This window comes from Myotis yumanensis, unplaced genomic scaffold (genome assembly GCF_028538775.1).
Source record: "Myotis yumanensis isolate MYYU_CA2020_CCGP unplaced genomic scaffold, mMyoYum1.0.hap1 SCAF_20, whole genome shotgun sequence".
Taxonomy (NCBI): domain Eukaryota; kingdom Metazoa; phylum Chordata; class Mammalia; order Chiroptera; family Vespertilionidae; genus Myotis; species Myotis yumanensis.
In genome coordinates this window covers 509631-528503 of record NW_027223771.1, presented here as the reverse complement: position 1 = coordinate 528503, position 18873 = coordinate 509631, and the positions used below count along the sequence as shown (strand labels likewise).

The window sequence follows — 18873 nt, the reverse complement described above, 5'->3', positions numbered from 1 at the left end:
GAGAACCGCTGCTCTAGCCACTGAGCCACACCAGCTAGGGCTTGGTGGCCCTTTTAACCGGGAGAGCTGAGTCTCTGCGCCAGGGAGGTAGTCGAAGACACCTCTGTAATTGCAGCCTCACAAAACCTTTGTCATCAGGAAAGTGATGGAGAAGCATCATCCGCCTTCTACACCCCAGAGATCACCACTTACTATTGGATGAGTCTTCCGGGTCCTCTTTTCTCTGAGTATTTCGTACGCAGTTAAGATAAAAGTGTGGACTCTGCTTTCCCCCTGATACATGGACGTTTGGAGCATGAAGGTGTCTTTAGTTTTGTGTGTTTGGTCCGACCTGGTACTGTCCATCCTTGAGCTTTACCTGCTGTTTGCCTTCCAGATTCTTCAGAGCCATGAAAGAGCCAACACCATGGTTGCGTTAATGGAAGTTTATGGAGAAGAAGATGAAGCATACCAGGAATTTGTTACCGTGGCAACCACGTGCTTCCAGTACTTACTGAAGCCGTTTAGAGATATGCGAGAAGTTGCAGCTTCGTGTAAGAGTGATATTTTGGTATGTTTTCTTTGTTTTTACTTTATCTGATTTACTGTTTGTCACATATTATTTCTTTAGTCACATTTAAGATTCCATCTGTGTTGGCCTATTAGGTTCACCCTTATGTGTATTTATTTTTCAAATATATTTTTATTGAGCTCAGAGAGTGAGGGAGAGGGAGAGGGAGAGAGAGAAGCATCAATGATGAGAGAATCATGGATTGGCTGCCTCCTGCACACCCCCTACTGGGGACTGAGCCCACAACCCGGTCATGTGCCCTTGACCAGAATCAAACCCAGGACCCTTCAGTCCACAGGCCGATGCTCTTTCCACTGAGCCAAATCAGCTAGGGCGACCCTTACGTTTAGATGATGTTGTTGAGATATTATTTTTAAAAAGTGATGTAAAAATGAAGAACATTTTGCATGGGCCATCTTTTTAATACATTCAGATTTCTGCAGACTTTCAAGGGTTAAACACATTCTTTGTTGATGACTTCTTTTTTGATATGATGCTTATTTAGTTTATTTTCCTCCTCTAAGGACACGTGCAAATTTCTGAGAAACAAGATGTAACTTTAAGCAGCAGGGCCCTGGGTTGTAATTCAGTAATTTAATTTAGTAGATGCTGTCATCACTCTTACTTCGTTGAGCCCTGTGACACTAGTTAGAATAGTATCATTTCCATACAGTGTTAAAACTAATTAGTAGCTCTCCTGGGGTCTCACCCCTCGGGAAACAGAAGACATCAGAGTGATCACCCGATCTCTCCCCTGCCCTGGGCCATCCTCCACATCTGTGATCTCCGCCAGGCTACTGTACTGTAAACACGACATCATCTTTAGATGAAACACGTGCCACTCCAACCTGTTCTGTTCATTATTTCAAATGTCTGTTATTTGGATAATCTTTACTTCCTATATATTTTTTTTCTTTCTTTAAATAATGGCTTTATTGAGATGTAATTTATCTATTTAAAGTACCCAATTCAGTGGGTTTTGGTATTTTCAGAGTTTTCCAGCCATCACCACTATCTAATTCTAGGGCGTTTTCATCACCCCAAAAAGCACCTCTGTACCCTCATGGTCACTCCCCATTTTCCTCCAACTCTGGGCAACCAGCAGACTGCTTTCTGCCTCTGTGGACTTCCCTCTTCTGGACATTTCACCTTCCGTGGTTCATACAATATGTGATCTTGTGAGTCTGGCTCCTTTCTTGTAGCATAATGTCTTCAAGGTCCATCCGTGTTGTAGTGTGTATCTGAACCTCATTTCTTTGTATTGCCAACTAGTATTCACTATAAAGAAATACAACTTATCCATTTAACAGATGACGAACTTTTGGGTTGTTTCCACTTTTTGGCTATTACAAATAATGCTGTTATGAACATTTGTGTACAAGTTTCTATGTGGATATGTGTTTTCATTGTTCTTGGGTATTTGCCTAGGAGTGGAATTCTGGGAACATATGGTAACTCTATGCTTAGCCTTTGAAACCAGCTGCCAGGCTGTTTACCAAAAGCAACGCCCCATCTTACATTCCCAACAGCAGTCCATGAGGTTTCCAATTTGTCCACGTCATTGCCAATACTTGGTATTATGTCCTTTTTATTATAGCCCTCTGAGTGGATCATTGTAGTTTTGACTTACATTTCCCTGATAGTTCCACCCGAGTGTATTTCTTACATTACTACCTTTGCAGGAGAATTGGATGTTGTATGACAGAGTACATGCCATAATCATGAATGTACAGATTTTACGATCTTTTGGGTTATTTTTTAAAAATATGTTTTTATTGATTTCAAAGAGGAAGGGAGAGGGAGAGAGAGATAGAAACATCAGTGATGAAAGAGAATCATTGATTAGCTGCCTCCTGTACCCTTTACACTGGGGATTGAGCCCGCAACCCGGCATGTGCCCCGACCGGAAATCGAAGCGTGACCTCCTCAATCATGGGTCAGTGACGCTCAACCACTGAGCCACGCCAGCCAGGCTCTGTTGGGTTATTGTATTATTTTTTCCCCTTAGAAAAGAATCATCGTATTGAAAAGCTTCATGTTCCTAAAAGAAACCATAGCAACAGCTAACACTTGAGTGCTGTGTACCAGGCCCATGTTGAGTGCTTAACACAGATCTCATTTAAACTGTGTATTATTATTAACAGAGAAACATAATTTGACTGCATTCCTCTCTAGAAAAAGCCACTCTGGTAATGCAAAGTAAAAGTAGGGGTTCTTTTTCCCTTTATGCCCAAGAGAGTCCCTTTGACTTCCAGCCACCTTAGAGCCTTGTTCATTCTCAATAAGGAGTTGCTGAATTCATGACACTTTATTGACTGAGTAGGAGCAGTAAATGTAGTTGAAATAATCCACGCGACCAGTGTCCTTTCACTTTCCCAATGTCCGCACATTGCTATTCTTTCTTACTTGTGCAATTTTCTGTTCTTTCTATAGAAATCCTTGGATGAGGATGATCTGGGTCCTAGAAGGATAGTGGCTCTGCAGAAGGAAGCCCAGGAGTGGGCCCGGCAGGCTGACGAAGCGATCGTCTCTATTCAGGATATCACAGTGAATTATTTTAAAGAAACAGTAAACGCCTTAGCAGGTAATCATTTAAGATGCTACACTAACATATATGCAATGTTCATTTTATTAAAAACAAAACAGAACATCCGAGTGTCTCTTTAGTGCCAGGCACCGGGTCCCGGGGGTTCAGTTGTTATGGCTGCGCATAAACAGATACTGACCAGCGTGCTGAGGGGGATCAACCCCAGCTGCATGTTCATCCAGACGCACGGGGAAATGGCAGTGGCAACGAGCCCATGAGGAAGATAAATAGGGGCTCTGAGCTGAGCGAAAACTTAGACTCCATCAGAGGGGGCAGCAGGGGCCTTAGAGACGTGGCAGCGGCCCTGGTATCTGAAGGGTAAATGGGACTTGAGATCACAGCAGGGTGAGGGGAGAGTGTTCCAGGCAGAAGTAATAGCACTGACAAAGGCCCTCTGTGTGAGGGAGCCGGGCAAGTGTGGGGCCTTGGAGAACGCCGTGGGGCTGGAACAGTGTGCGGGCGAGACCGCAGGATGAGACCCTGCCAGCCCTATGGGCTGGGTCAGGGATGTTTGTCTTTTAAGTCATTGTTGATGGTAGCTCCAAAGAGGAAAAAACATTGTCAACTAGTTTGTTAAGTCATAGTATATTCATACAATAGAATATCACAGGGCTACTAAGCGTGATTCTCTGTTTTATGAATGGCAAGAGTTCCAAGATACAGTAAGTGAAGTAAACAAGATATACAGGGTGGGGCAAAGGTAGGTTTATAGTTGTGAATACGTGAAACAAGTTTATCCTTGTTTTATTATTTATTATATTATTTTTTGCTTTTTTTTTTTTTTTTATTGATTTAAGGGAGAGGGAGAGAGAGATAGAAACATCAATGATGAGAGAGAATCATTGATCGGCTGCCTCCTGCATGCCCCCTACTGGGGATCGAGCAGCAACCGGGTATGTGCCCTAGCCAGGAATTGAACCATGACCTCCTGGTTCATAGGTCGACGCTCAACCACTGAGCTACACCAGCCAGGCTATTCTTTTCTATATGAACAACTGTAAAGCTACTCTCGCCCTACCTTGTGAAGAAGTCTAATGATCATGTGGGGTTTTCTTGGTCAAACTATCTCTATAACCTTGTCTGACTAGTCTAGAGGTATATGCACCAAAATGTAAGAAGCAATTACAAGTAGGTGAGATTCATGATGATTTGCCTCGTTCTAAAAAACAATGAGATATCTGAAATTTTATACCAAGGACCATGTATTATCTGTGTGATTAAAAAAGTCATTAAAATAAACTTTCTTTTAAAAAGGATGTTTTGCAGGTAATATGGGCGGGGGGGGGCAGGCGGGAGGGAATAAAGAATTAGCTCAGGATAAAATGTTCACTTTGTAGTGAGCTGTAATTAAGTTTTATTTTATTCGTTATAATCCAACAGGGATGCAGAAACAAATGGAACAGGATGAGAAGAGGTTTGGCCAGGCTGCCTGGGCCACAGCAACTCCCAGGCTAGAAAGACTCAGGCTCATGTTAGCTCGGGAGACACTGCAGCTCATGAGAGCCAAAGAGCTGTGTTTAGATCACAAAAGAGCTGAGATTCAGGGAAAGGTAAGACACATAAGGTGACTTTGTTTTAGAAACAGACTTTTATTTATTATTTTTTAAAATATATTTTTACTGCCGAAACCGGTTTGGCTCAGTGGATAGAGCGTCGGCCTGCGGACTGAAAGGTCCCAGGTTCGATTCCGGTCAAGGGCATGTACCTGGGTTGCGGGCACATCCCCAGTGGGAGATGTGCAGGAGGCAGCTGATCGATGTCTCTCTCATTGATGTTTCTAACTCTCTATCTCTCTTCCTTCCTCTCTGTAAAAATCAATAAAATATATTAAAAAAAAAAAATAAAAAAAACAAACAAACAAAAAAACCAAAACAAACAAAAAATATATATATATATTTTTACTAGAGGCCCAGTGCATGACATTTATGCATTGGGGGCGGGGGAGGGGGAAGTGTTCCTTATCCCGACCTGTGCCCTCTCGCAGTCCTGGACCCCTCGCTCCTTACCGTCCGCATGCTCACTGCTCCTTAGTGCTGCTGCGGAGGCCAGAGAGACTCCTGCCACAGCTGTGCTCTCCAGCCATGAGCACAGAAGCTCATCAGCTTCTGGCTGAGCGGTGCTCCCCCTGTGGGAGCGCACTGACCACCAGGGGCAGCTCCTGCATTGAGCATCTGCCCCTTGGTGGTCATTGTGTGTCATAGCAACCACTCGTTCCATGGTTCGGTCAATTTGCATATTAGGGTTTTTTATAAGGAGGATTGATTTCAGAGAGGAAGGAAGAGGGATAGAGAGATAGAAACACCAATGATGAGAGAGAATCATTGATCAGTTGCCTCCTGCACGTCCCATACTGGAGATCGAGCCCACCACCCGGGCATGTGCCCTTAACCAGAATTGAACTGAAAACTGTTCAGTCCGCAGGCCAACGCTCTGTCCACTGAGCTGAACCAGCTAGGGTGCGACTTTGGTTTTAGATACCCCTTCCCTTCCAGCCAGCGTGAGAGAGCTTCCTTTTGTATTCCAACACCATCTTTTGGTTGATGAGAATTTCAGGACTAGGGAAGCTTGGCCGTGAAGTTTCCCTTTGCTCAAGATGGCTTTGAAATGTTATGTTATAAGATTCACTTGATAATAACACTGAGCTCAGTACTGAAGTAGGAATTATACTTTAAAATTCACATAACATTATTTTCAGCACGACTTTAGAATAGTCAGCGGTGCTTCATTCCAGGATCATAGTCACTTAAGTTTCTTCCCGCGATGTTACAATGTTAAAGCAGAAAACACTAAAGACCTCACTGCCATTTATTTTTCTCAAAACCTGAATGTTTTCATATGTTTCAAGGATGAGATGAAGGATTGGTAAAAATGTTTAATGGGGCTTTTTTGTTCCATTAAGTGAAATGGAGGAGTGTTTCTTCTCAATTTGCTTTTTTATATTTGGTACTGAGCCAGGGATAGAAAACAGCTCAAATACTTCTGAAGTTTGCTTTCACTGTACTAAATATTTTATCTTGCTCTTTTTTTTTTTTCATGAAAACAAGATGGAAGACCTTCCAGAACAAGAAAAAAATATAAGTGTTGTAGATGAACTAGAAATAAAATATTATGAAGTTCAATTAGAACTATATGAGATTCAATTTGAGATATTAAAAAATGAAGAAATACTACTTATTACACAGTTGGACTCTATTAAAAGACTTATAAAAGGTAAAACTTATATCTAAAATATATATTAAAATGTTTAAATTACACATTCAAGGAAATACAGACCATGTTATCAGTTACTTCTTGTAAACTGTATAAAATATCTGCTGAAATTTCCTAGTTTCCCTTCAGCATTTTTATTATTCAAATAGTAAATAATATATTCATTGTTAAACATACAGCAAAACAAAGAAAGGAAAACTATTATTACCCCAGTTCCATCAGCTGGAGATACTTAGTTGACTAGCTTGGTAGCCTGATGTATATAAATATCAGTTACTAAACTAAAACTATATATCCTGTTCAGTATTCTCTTTTTCCTTTAACTTATAATAATCATCATTCCATTTCAGTAAGTATTAAAAATGTTCAAAAGTTTTAATGGCTGCATAGTATTCCATTATGTGGATATACCAACTGTGATGTTCAGTGTTTCACTGTTGTGAACAGCAGTGTAGTGAAGAACCGTCCTTTAAACATGTGTTTGTGTTTGCGTTTGTGTATAGGACAGCTTATTTCCTTGGAATAAATTTCTAAAGATGAAATCATTGGGTCAGGGACAATGCAAAATTTACATTTGACAAATATGTGTTAAAACAACACAACAATAATCATTTGATACATATTTTTCCTCACCTCTGTTATTTTCTAATTTCTAAATTTCATACTACATTATGGTCCTCTAGATGGGTTGTACAAAATGATACGCCCATCAGCAGATTATGAAAATACCTGTTTCCCCACTCTTTCATCATTCGTTTAAATTCTTGCCTAATTGATAGGAAAAAAATGGCATGTTCTAATTTTTAAAAATATATGTATATATTTATTGATTGATTTTAGAGAGGAAGGGAGAGGGAGAGAGAGATAGAAACATCAGTGAGTGATGAGAGAATCATTGATCAGCTGCTTCCTGCACACCCCCTACTGGGGATCAAGCCCACAACCCGGGCATGTGCCCTGACCAGGGATGGGAACTGTGACCTCCTGGTTCATAGGTCGATGCTCAACCACTGAGCCATGCCAGCCGGGCATTCTAATTTTCATTTATTCCAGTTACAAATGACATTCAATGCAATTTTGTATGTTGACTGGTCATTTATATATATTTTTTATGAAGTGTCTATTCATAGTCTTTGCCAGTTTTTCTTTGTGTTTCCTTTACATATTAAGGCTATTACTCTTATTATTTGTCATCTGTTGCAAATACTCCCTGTTGTTTGCTTTTTCTTGCCTTGCAGAAATATTTAACTTTTATGAAGTCCCATCTATTTATCTTTCTGCTTTTGGAGTCACACCTGGCAAAGAAATCTATGGTTTCTGCTTTTGGTAGTATGCCTGGCAAAGTCCTCCTCATCCTGATATTGTCTCAACATTTTACTTACTTTTCCTTATAGTATTTTTATGAATTTTAAAGGGACAGTTAGCTCTTTAATCCAGACGAAATTCATTTTGATGTGGGGTAGGAATCTAACGTTTCCCCGCAAGTTGTTAGCAGTCCCAATCACTGATTTGGAACACATTTTCCCCTACTGCTTTGACTGCTGCCTGTCTCATCTAGAATCGTTACATTTATTTCGACCTATTTATAAATTAATTCCCTTCATTGATTTGTGAGTGCTCTGGTGCTGGCACCAGACTTCCTGTTGTATCTCGGAGGTCCATTTCAGTGCCTGGTAAAGCACATCCTCCCCTGTTACTCTGCTGTTCCACACGTTTTCTGACTGTTCTCCTTTATTCTTCCAGATGAACTTTAGACTCATTTTCACAAGTTCAAAACAAAAAGGCAAAACACTCGGAATTTTTATTGGGATTATGCTTAAAATTAGAGATTAATTTGGGGAGAATTGTCATCTTTGCAATTTTGAATCTTCCCATCCAAGAACATGGTATGTCTCTCCATTTACTTAAGTCTTTTTCTCCCTAAAGTTTCTCTAAGTTTTCTATTTTATTTTATTTTTTGCATACAGATCCTGAACATTTAATTTAATCCTAGGTATTTAAAAAACTTTATAATAGTTTCAGGTTCTAAGCATTTTACACATTTAGGAAAAATTTTATTTTAAAAAAAGTTGATCTGGAAGGATGCATGCCAAATTGTTGGTGTTTTCCTCTGGGAGGTTGGGATTCCGAAGGTTTGGGAAAGGAAGAAGAAAATTATATTTTTTATTTTATGTACTTCTGTAGGGCTTGATTTTGTTAATAGCATGCATGTATTTAAAAATCACCATGTAATCAAGATTGTATATCATTAAGGCTCCTCAATAATATACTGCTGGTAGAATGTAAGCTGCCTTTCTGGAGGGCAATTTGACGATAGTTATCAAGAATCTTAAATATTCATCTGCTAAGCAAGTAATAAAAATGGACAAAAGATCTATGTATTCAGAGATGTTCATCACAGTGAAATTGCCAACAATGGAACATTCTAACAACAGAGATCATTTAAATTAAAGAATACTGTGTTGCCATTAAAATTATATTTCCATCACATGGAAAATGTTCTTTTAGAACTGTTTATTGATATGTGTAGCTATATAAGTGATGTGTGTGTGTGTGTGTGTGTGTGTGTGTGTGCGTGCATGTGTGTGTGTGTTTCTCCCTGGGTGGTGGGATTACATGTGATCTCTTACATTTAAGAGATTTTATGCATAATTTTTATAATAAAACATGTTTTTAACAAATCATTAAATATGTACTTTTAGATAAACAGGATGAAGTTGTCTATTATGACCCATGTGAAAGTCCAGAGGAACTTAAAGTCATTGATCCCGTGAAGGGGCTGCAGGACCATGAGAATTTGGAGATGAAAGAGCTCAGCCGGCAGTGCCGGCAGCTGGAGCGTCAGCGGGGCCGGATCTGCGCCAGGAGAGCCCATCTCAGGAACAGAAAGGTGGGCGCCGGGCGGCTTGCTTCTGTCATGAAAGATAAAGGCATGGGAAATAAGGCTTTTACCTGATTTGTGTGTGTCTTGATATGGATATCAGTAGCTGCAATTCCAATGTATTTGCGGGTTTTTCTTAAAATGATTTTTTGTTTCTTTGGGGATTTAAGCATTTATCATACTCTCTAGATTTTTAATTTATTCAACGGCTATTTGTTGAGTGCCTATTACATACGCGGGTATTTTTTTAAATCACAATAAGTAAAAACGTCTAATCAGCTACAGTGAATTCTAAAATTTAGTGTAAATTGTTGATTATAAAATCAGAGATAATATTTAGCTCATTTCAATCCTTATATTTGGTGATTTTTTCTTAATTTTAATAAACTCCATCCTATATAATAAAAGGGTACTATGCAAATTGAACTTCAAAATGACCAGTCACTATGATGTGCACTGACCACCAGGGGGCAGACGCTCAATGCAGGAGCTGCCCCCTGATGGTCAGTGCACTCCCACAGGGGGAGAACCACTCAGCCAGAAGCCAGGCTCATGGCTGGTGAGCACAGTAGCAGTGGCGGGAGCCTCTCCCGCCTCCACTGCAGTGCTAAGGCTGTCCGACTGCTGGCTTAGGCCTGCTCCCCTCGGACTTGCCCTGAGGGCTCCCGGACTGCGAGAGGGCACAGGCTGGGCTGAGGGACACCCCCGAATGCACGAATCTTGTGCACCGGGCCTCTAGTGATTGTATAAAAAGGTAACATGCCAAGAATGGCTAAGCATCATTGAAATGTAGTTTTTAGTATGATTTTTCAGGTATTTGTAAGTTGCATATCCTTATGTAGGTATGTTTGGAAGTATAATTACTATTTTTAAAACATGGGGAAATATGCTTTAAAGAGCAGCATTGAAGCCGAGACCGGTTTGGCTCAGTGGATAGAGCGTCGGCCTGCGGACTAAAGGGTCCCAGGTTCGATTCCGGTCAAGAGCATGTACCTGGGTTGCGGGCACATCCCCAGTGGGAGATGTGCAGGAGGCAGCTGATCGATGTTTCTCTCTCATCGATGTTTCTAACTCTCTATCCCTCTCCCTTCCTCTCTGTGAAAAATCAATAAAATATATTTAAAAAAAAAAAAAAAAAGAGCAGCATTGAAATAGATTCTTAGGGCACACACCATTTAAGAATGGGGGACCCTTGCATATCCTCTCATTTCCCCTTGGTTGGAGAGTTCACTATTTCATCTCTTAAAGCACTAAATCTGTGGCCTTCTGATCAGGCACAACTGATTCCTGCAAGTGCCCATCAGCTCCTATCACAGAGCGGAGGAGGCAGCCATATCATTGAGCCTCTCCAGACACTCCTACTCATGAATGAATGCCTTACATGGCAGCCCAAATGCAATGCTTTTTTCTTTTACCTTTTATGCTACAGCCCATGGCGATAGTAAAAACCATGTAGGTGATTTGTATTCTCCCACCAGGATCAGTGCAAAGAAAACCATCGGCTCCGATTGCAACAGGCTGCAGAAAGTATGAGATATTTTCATCAGCACCATAGTATTCAGGTGGTGAGTAAAGAAAAATCATTTAGATTTGCATAACGTGGCACACTGGCTTCACTGGACCTGCGGCTGCTGCCTCAATCCAGGGCCACTGTAGCCCATGCAGACACAGTGGTGGTTGGAGGGGAGGTGATAATGTTGGGTTATGGCCCCTTGCTCTCTCAAGACTTTTATTTTAAGGAACTTACAAATACTTACTTGTTTAAATATAGAAAAGAGACAAGATAAAAGAGCAGGAGCAAAAGAAAAAAGAATGGATAAGCCAAGAACGCCAAAAGACACTGCAACGATTGAGAGCGTTTAAAGAGGTAAGTTCCAGAAATAATCACCTTGCCTACGTTTTCTGGAGAAATAATTAAACATCACCCATCCTCGGAGAAAAGTATGAAGCATGAACAGATAGATCATTTGGAACACAGAATGTTCCCCAAATGCCATTATTTTTAGTGTATAGATAAAAGCCTACAATATTAGACCATCGAGATGTTTTGACATTGCCACATGCTCTCCCCTCCTGGTATTTGTTAATCAGCAGGGAAAACTGAAAAAGTTAAATTACCCTCAACTTTAGCTGGCTTTTCCTCATTTATTTGCAATAAAGAATTCTTTAAAATGCAATCAGGAAACTTTGTGACGTAAGTGTAGTTAAATACTCTATTACAAGTGAATAGGGCCCTAGCTGTTTGCACAGTGGTCAGAGCATCGGCCCTTGGACTGAAGGATCACAGGATCGACTCCGTTCAAGGCATGTACCTCGGTTGCAGGCTTGATCCCTGGCCCCAGTTGGGGTGCATGGGGGAGACAACCAATCGATGCGTCTCTCTCACATCAATGTTTTTTTCTCTCTCTTTTTCTCTCAAGTCAATAAACATATCCTCAGGTGAGGATTTTTAAAGAGTGAATAGGTTTTTTTAAAAAGGAAATAGTTACTTATTTAAAAATAACATTAAAATATAAACCTGTTCTCATCACACATCCCTGCATGCACCATCATCATAAAGACTGAAGTTTATTGTCCCCAAAGAAAAACGAGCCCCCTCCAGACAAGCCTCCGGAATAAAGCACTAAAGGTGTGCTGTGTGGTCCCAACGAGAAAGGTAGGGGCCACTGGAGTGAAAAACCATGACAGACACTACGCTGACCATTACCGAGTGCCTCCCATCCCAGGCGCGGTGCTAGGCACTTCGTTCTCACCTAATTGTTGAAACGACCTTGTAGGAGACTCGCCCCCACTTTGCAGATGAGTAGCCGAGGCTCAGAGTGGTTCCAGGACGTAGCTCCAGGCTGTACAGAGCTGTGTCTCTAACCCCTGAGCCACAGCTGGGACTCCCAACCTGGGCAGCACATCTGAAGCACCTGGGAGCTTCTAAAAAGTATGAATGCCCAGACACACCTCCCGAGATTCTAGACGGGGCCTGGGCGGGAATGGAAGCAGGAAGAAGGCACCGGAGGGGAGCTATATGAGTACCAGTAGAAGAGAGCAAATGGCTGGGGAGTAACTGGTGGTGAGCTGTCAGCACAGGGTGGGTAGTGGAGTGGAATTGGTGTGGGGGAAGGGGCTCGAGGGAGGCCAGCCAGCTCCTTAGCCCTGAATTGGACAGATCAGTGATCAGCTTCCAGGTAGAGATGGTGCGGAGGTGGGAGGTTGGACAGATGGGAGGGGGGAGAATCAGGTACCTAACTCAGCAAGCTGGAACAAGGAGGTAAAAAATCGAAACAGTTGACCTCAAATTGGCTTGATTTCAGGTTTTTTGGTCCAAAAAGAAACGTGTACAGGGTGTGGTGGGAAGGAGTGTGTGTGTTTGTGACTCAAATGGAGGGCAAGGGGCCCTGAGAACTGAGTTGCTTTTCGTTTACTGTGAATCGCTTGGGATGAAGCTGCGGAAAACCTATGATGGCGAACCTATGACACGCGTGTCAGAGGTGACACGCGAACTCATTTTTTTGGTTGATTTTTCTTTGTTAAGTGGCATTTAAATATATAAAATAAATATCAAAAATATAAGTCTTTGTTTTACTATGGTTGCAAAGATCAAAAAACTTCTATATGTGACACGGCCCCAGAGTTAGGTTAGGGTTTTTCAAAATGCTGACACGCCGAGCTCAAAGGTTCGCCATCGCTGGCTTAGGGAGAACAGTAGCACCCTTTGTAGACGGAACTCCGTGTGTACCAAGAAGGGCCACAATCGAAGGGGACAAAGCCTGAGCACATTTGGGATGAAGCGGGAACAAGACGACCCGTGAAGTCCTGTGACATGTGGTACTTGCGGAGCCCAGACAAGTTGTTTTTAAATATTTCAAAGGGCTGTTGGGAGACAAGGATTTCATTTGTTCTGGGTGAGCCCTCAGGGAGGCAGGCTGCCCAGCAATCTCAGACAGAGACCAGGCTGCCCCGGTGCACGGAGGGAACGCTCGGGTGGTTGGGGAGCCCTGACCTCGGGGGGATGGCTGGACGACCCCGGAGTCTGGCCAGTTCCTGGGGTTCTGTTCTACTCGCCTGCTGTCTCACAGAAAACTGCAGGGTGGTGGCCACATCTGTGAGGTGGGGGGCTTCTGGCCACTGCGTTGCTGTTTGTTTTGAAACGCTTTAGAACGACATGGGAGAGACAGAAATACTCTGAGTTTATCATGAATAATAAACTAATTCATGCGATTTTGTGTGTAAAGTTTACACATAAACTCCAGTGTTATAAATTTGGCGTGTATGTTTTTGTAAAATATATTTTTATTGATTTCAGAGACGAAAGGGGAGGAAGAGAGGGAAACATCAATGATGAGAGAGAATCATTGATTGGGTGCCTCCTGCACGACCCCTACTGGGGATCGAGCCCACAACCTGGGCATGTGCCCTTGGCCAGAATCGAACCCGGGACCCTTCAGTCCACAGGCCGACGCTCTATCCACTGAGCCACACCAGCTTGAGCTGTTTTTTGTTTAAGTTTATAATCATAGTATCCTATTGCATACATCCTAGTTCATTGTAATGGTCCTACAGTATTAATATTCTATGTTTTATTGGCTGATCAGTGCCTTCATTAGGGACCTACACCCTCCAGATTAGTTCTTTGTAAGGTTAGGTTTTTCTTTATCAAATGAACTCCTGAGGGTCCAGAACTTTTAAAATTCACATTTTTAAATTACAAAATTTACTCTAAGCATAAATATTAGAGAAAAGAAACATCCATAATTCCTGTTATGACTGTCATTTTGAGGTCCACTCTGCTGGTATTTTTCATAGATGTGTTTTTTGTATGGTTATAAATTTAATAGCGCATCATCTATATTTTTCCAGGTTGGTTCACATAATTTGTACTGTTTATGATTTTTTGTGACTGCCTAATATTTTAAATTAATTCACCATAATTTTTTCTGCTAATTTCCCATGGTTCATATTTAGTTTCTGATTTTTTCAAACTAAAAATATTCTGATGAATATTTTTATCTATATGTATCCTCCCATATCTATTTTATTACAGAAAAAGCATTATATGAAAGGCTATAAATGCTTATTCCTTTTTTAAAAAATATTTTTTTATTGCTTTCAAAGAGGAAGGGAGAGGGAGAGAGAAACATCAGTGATGAGAGAGAATCACTGATCTGCTGCCTCCTGCATGCCCCACACTGGGGATCAAGCCCACAACCCAGTCATGTGCCCTGATGGGAATTGAATCGTGACCCCCTGGTTCATAGGTCGATGCTCAACCACTGAGCCCTGCAGGCCGGGCAAATGCTTATTCTTTAATAGACTTAGTGGTTGCAAAGCGGGAAGGAGCCGCTTTGTGAACTAGGACAATCCGTGCCCAGGAACTTCGTGTTCATTGTGTACAGAGTCCCGGCATTTGGATGGTTTGCATTTGTGGCAAGTTTCTCACAACCGTTTTCACTTTCAGAGATGCCCTGGCCGGTCGGCACCAAAGACCCCTTGCCCGGAACCCGACGCTCCAGACCTGCCAGGTGGACTGGCCCCGCGGGCCTCCTCGCCCACCTCTCAGGGGAAGGCGCTCGTCCGTCCGTCCTCCAGGAAAACCAGAAGTGCTCCTTCCTCCGAAGCTAGCCACGTGAAAACCCCCAAGTGCCAAGACTGTCCTGGAAATATCCCTGTCCAGATGGCTGTTCCAGCTGGTGACCAAACACAGTCCAAAGCCAGTGAGGAGCTGTCACTGCCGCCCCTGCCGCCGCCCCTGCCGCCTCCCCCTCCCCCACCTCCACCTCCGCCTCCACCAGCACCTCCGCTCCCTGCTTCGTCCTTTTCTTCTCAATCTGCGAATCATCAGAATTTACACCTCAGGACTTCAGTAAAAGATGACCAGCCGCTCCCTCTCGTGTGTGACTCGCCTGCTGAAAGGCTGCGTGACTCCTCAGGCCATTTTAAATGCCCAGGTAATCCTCCTGCATTCTGTGCCTGCGCCCAGTGGGTGGCTGAGCAGTTGAGCATTCTCGCTTCAGCAGCCATCATCTTCACATCACAATCTTTTCCAGAATTCTCTGCAATCTTAAAATAGTCCAGTACTTGCTGCCTTAAATGTTATCTTTTTGGGGGGAAATTAGCATAGCCTAAATCAGTTTGATAAACGCTACCTCATCAGGAACAAACCACCTCTATACATTTAATGGTCACAACACGACTTGGGATCTCTGAGGCGATTTCCCGTTTCTTAAAACTTCAGTGTGTGTCTGATTTCTGCTACTTGCTTTGAATCACACTGTTGCCCCTCAGAAGCCTTTACAGAATTGACTGTGGCATCTTTTTAAATATATATGTATACATATATATATATAATTTTATTGATTTTAGAGAGGAAGGGAGAAGGATAGAGAGATAGAAACATCAATGATGAGAGAGAACCATTGATCAGCTGCCTCCCACACGCCCCACACGGGGGATCGAGCCCACAACCCGGGCATGTGCCCTTGACTGGGAATCGAACCCAGGACCCTTCAGTCTGCAGGCCGATGCTCTATCCACTGAGCCAAACCGGCCAGGGCTGACTGTGGCATCTTAAGCAGAAGATTGGTTGGGAATTCTTGTAGAGGAATATTAGTCAGAATATGGAAGGCTCTTCCTGCGACTGACCAGGCGACTGAGAAACCTTCCTGTGGGCAATCTTTCTAAGATGAAGTGGGACAAATACGCGAGGGCTATAGTGCTAACTCTAATCCTAATTAAGGTTTAGACGTCGGCTACTGAGGACCCTGGCTTAAATCGGCCCAGACTCTAGCCGAATGCCGTGTGTGTGTGTGTGTGTGTGTGTGTGTGTGTGTGTGTGTGTGAGAGAGAGAGAGAGAGAGAGAGAGAGAGTGCGAGAGAGAGAGAGAGAGAGAAATCCTAGCAAAATGCTGTGTACACTTATTTTCAAGACTAAGCTTGAGCCTCTCTACCTAGAACATGCACAGGTACTGTGAGGTGATGTGAATGGTAGAAATATAAGAGTTTCATACTGTGGTTCTGGATAATTGAGTATTTTTGTTATTCTGAGTTCAAGGTGTCACTGTACCTAGAACCAGGTACAGATGAAAAAGTCCACGCTATCAGGTGGAGACCCCACGGCCCTGCCATGGGGTTTGCAACAACAACGTTTATTTACTTATATATTTATTTTTTTAAGGCCATCTGCACACCCCCTACCCAGGCATGTGCCCTGACCGGGAGTTGAAGCGTGACCTCCTGTCCTGATTCATAGGTCGTCGCTCAACCACTGAGCCACACCAGCCGGGCACAGTAACATTGTTTAAATGGGGAGGACAGCATGTGTGCCGGTGCCTCGCCTGGAGTCTGGCTGTGGGTGCCTCATTCCAGCCTGGCTCCCAGGCACACAGTGAGGGGAAGCCCTGTGCACCCCCCACACTGCTTCATTCCGCAGACAAGAATAAGAAAAGAACGCCCTGGCTGTGAACCTGTCCTCTCACTCCTAGAAGAGGACCATGGTAACAAGTTAGAGGTTCAAGTAGCGTTTTTTTTTAATCCTCACCCGAGGATATTTTTCCATTGGTTTTTAGAGAGAGTGGGAGAGAGAGGGAAAGACAGAGAGAAACATCGATGTGAGAGAAACACATTGATTGGTTGCCTCCTGAATAAGCCCCAACCAGGGCCCAGGCTGGGGAGGAGCCTGCAACCGAGGTACATGCCCTTGATCAGAATCGAACCCGGGACCCTTTGGTCCGCAGGCTGATGCGCTACTCACTGAGCAACCCAGCCAGGGCGAAATAGTATTATTTTCAGCTGTCACTTGGCCTCAGTCCTGAGCTAGAAACGACTCTTCATCTTGAAGCCTCCCAGGAAGAGCCCTGAAGGGTGGCCACAGGCGGCCAGGGATCTCCCCCGCCCAGGGCCTCACGGCGCCAGAGTCAGAAACGGCTTCTACTCACCAAGCCTCTGGAGCTCTGATCTAACTTGTATTTTGACAGCATTTCACACCCTTGAGAATAGAGCGTGTAAGTTACCTCGGTAACGTGGGTGGATTGAAGACGCTTCAGGGGAGCCGTGCCAGGGCTGCCCCCGCGGGGCTCATTGAGCTGCTGATTAAAGTTTTACCTCAAGCCTCCTCTTGTGTGGAAACCTCCCTGCTCATTGTCACACTGACTCGTTAGTCATCACTGACTAATGCCCAGAACTGAAGCGAGAGAAACACAGCAGCTACGTTTTTAAGTAGATTTCTCTCCAAGTGGGAAGGGAAATGGAGGAGGTGGAGGTTCAGAAGTATCTAAATTGCCCCCACGGGATCAGATGAGTTACCCCCAGGCATCCGAAAACCCCCTCAGGATCACACGCCAGTGTCACAGCCGCCTCCTAACCAAAGGTGTGCACGATGGTGCCTGTCGGTTGCTAGTGGTGCTCACGACAAAACATCAGCGATCGAACTATCCTGGATTCACGCAGGGAGAAAACTTCTGCTTAAGGCAGTGATGGCGAACCTTCTGAGCTCGGCGTGTCAGCATTTTGAAAAACCCTAACTTCACTCTGGTGCCGTGTCACATAGAGAAATTTTTTGATCTTTGCAACCGTAGTAAAACAAAGACTTATGTTTTTGATATTTATTTTATATATTTAAATGCCATTTAACAAAGAAAAATCAACCAAAAAAATGAGTTTTCGTGTCACCCTGATACGCGTGTCATAGGTTCGCCATCACTGGTTTAAGGGAATGGTGATCGTCTGTATAAATCGTGGCGTTAACCGCTGAACTAATACTAAGATGCCCTGGCACCTCGGGGAGAGAATGACTTCCTGATGTTACTTGCTCTGTTTGCTCAGTTTCAGGGTCCATGGACGAGGTGCTGGCCGCCCTGAGGTGCGGCAGAACCCCGCTCCAGAAGGTGGAAGTGCCCGCGCCTGCCCCTCCCTACACCTCCATCAACGAGCACATCCTGGCGGCCATAAGGCAGGGCGTCAAACTGAAGAAAGTGCACCCCGGTCCCGGCCTGGGCCCCGGCCCCGGCCCCGGCCCCAGCAGGAAGCCAGCCAGCGACCTGGAGCGGAGCATCAAAGCTGCGCTGCAGAGAATCCAGAGGGTGTCTGCCGACTCGGAGGAGGAGGAAGAGGACGAGGGGGAGGAGGGGGAGGAGGAGGACAGCCCCGGGGAGTGGGACCACTAGCTCTTGTCCAGGCCGAGGGCTGCGTGAAGCCACGGGGCCAGGCCTGCTGCTGACAAGCACGTGAACGGGGTAGTGTGGCCACGTGACACCCGGAGACCTGCAGGGCCGTGGGCCGGGCGGCAGCTGTTGCTTCGTGTTGTGGCTTTAGGACCCAGGAGTGGAGAGGCGGTGGCCGCACACACCAGACCGTAGTTGGGATCTGAGAACCCGCAGTGAGTATAGCTGGCGTAGAGACTAGCATTTATTTCTCACCGTGGATGTTCTAGATCATTCCCTCACTTGAAAACCGTTTACGGTGACGGCATGTGGTGACAGCACTAATACACTACTGACCGATCCTGTGTGCGTGCTTTCCTCAGATGTAAAGGTTGAATGTGAACATTATTTTAGCAATAATCAATAAATTGCTTATATGTAGAAATTATTTTAAATGAAATGTATTTTATGTATCAAGCACTCTATAAACTCACAATAAAGGACTATTTCTAATGTA

General features: G+C 43.8%; 1 protein-coding gene across 1 annotated transcript in view; it reads left to right on the top strand.

Annotated features, from left to right (window-relative positions):
• Positions 1-18873, top strand: part of WHAMM (WASP homolog associated with actin, golgi membranes and microtubules) — a 20072-nt gene extending 1199 nt beyond the window's left edge. Inside the window, exons 2-10 of the mRNA XM_070400520.1 lie at positions 377-550; positions 2984-3134; positions 4518-4687; positions 6182-6347; positions 9050-9237; positions 10707-10793; positions 11000-11095; positions 14678-15167; positions 18040-18873. Coding sequence (XP_070256621.1) covers positions 377-550; positions 2984-3134; positions 4518-4687; positions 6182-6347; positions 9050-9237; positions 10707-10793; positions 11000-11095; positions 14678-15167; positions 18040-18380 — 1863 coding nt within the window. The 3' untranslated portion in view covers positions 18381-18873. The remainder of the gene's footprint in view (positions 1-376; positions 551-2983; positions 3135-4517; positions 4688-6181; positions 6348-9049; positions 9238-10706; positions 10794-10999; positions 11096-14677; positions 15168-18039) is intronic.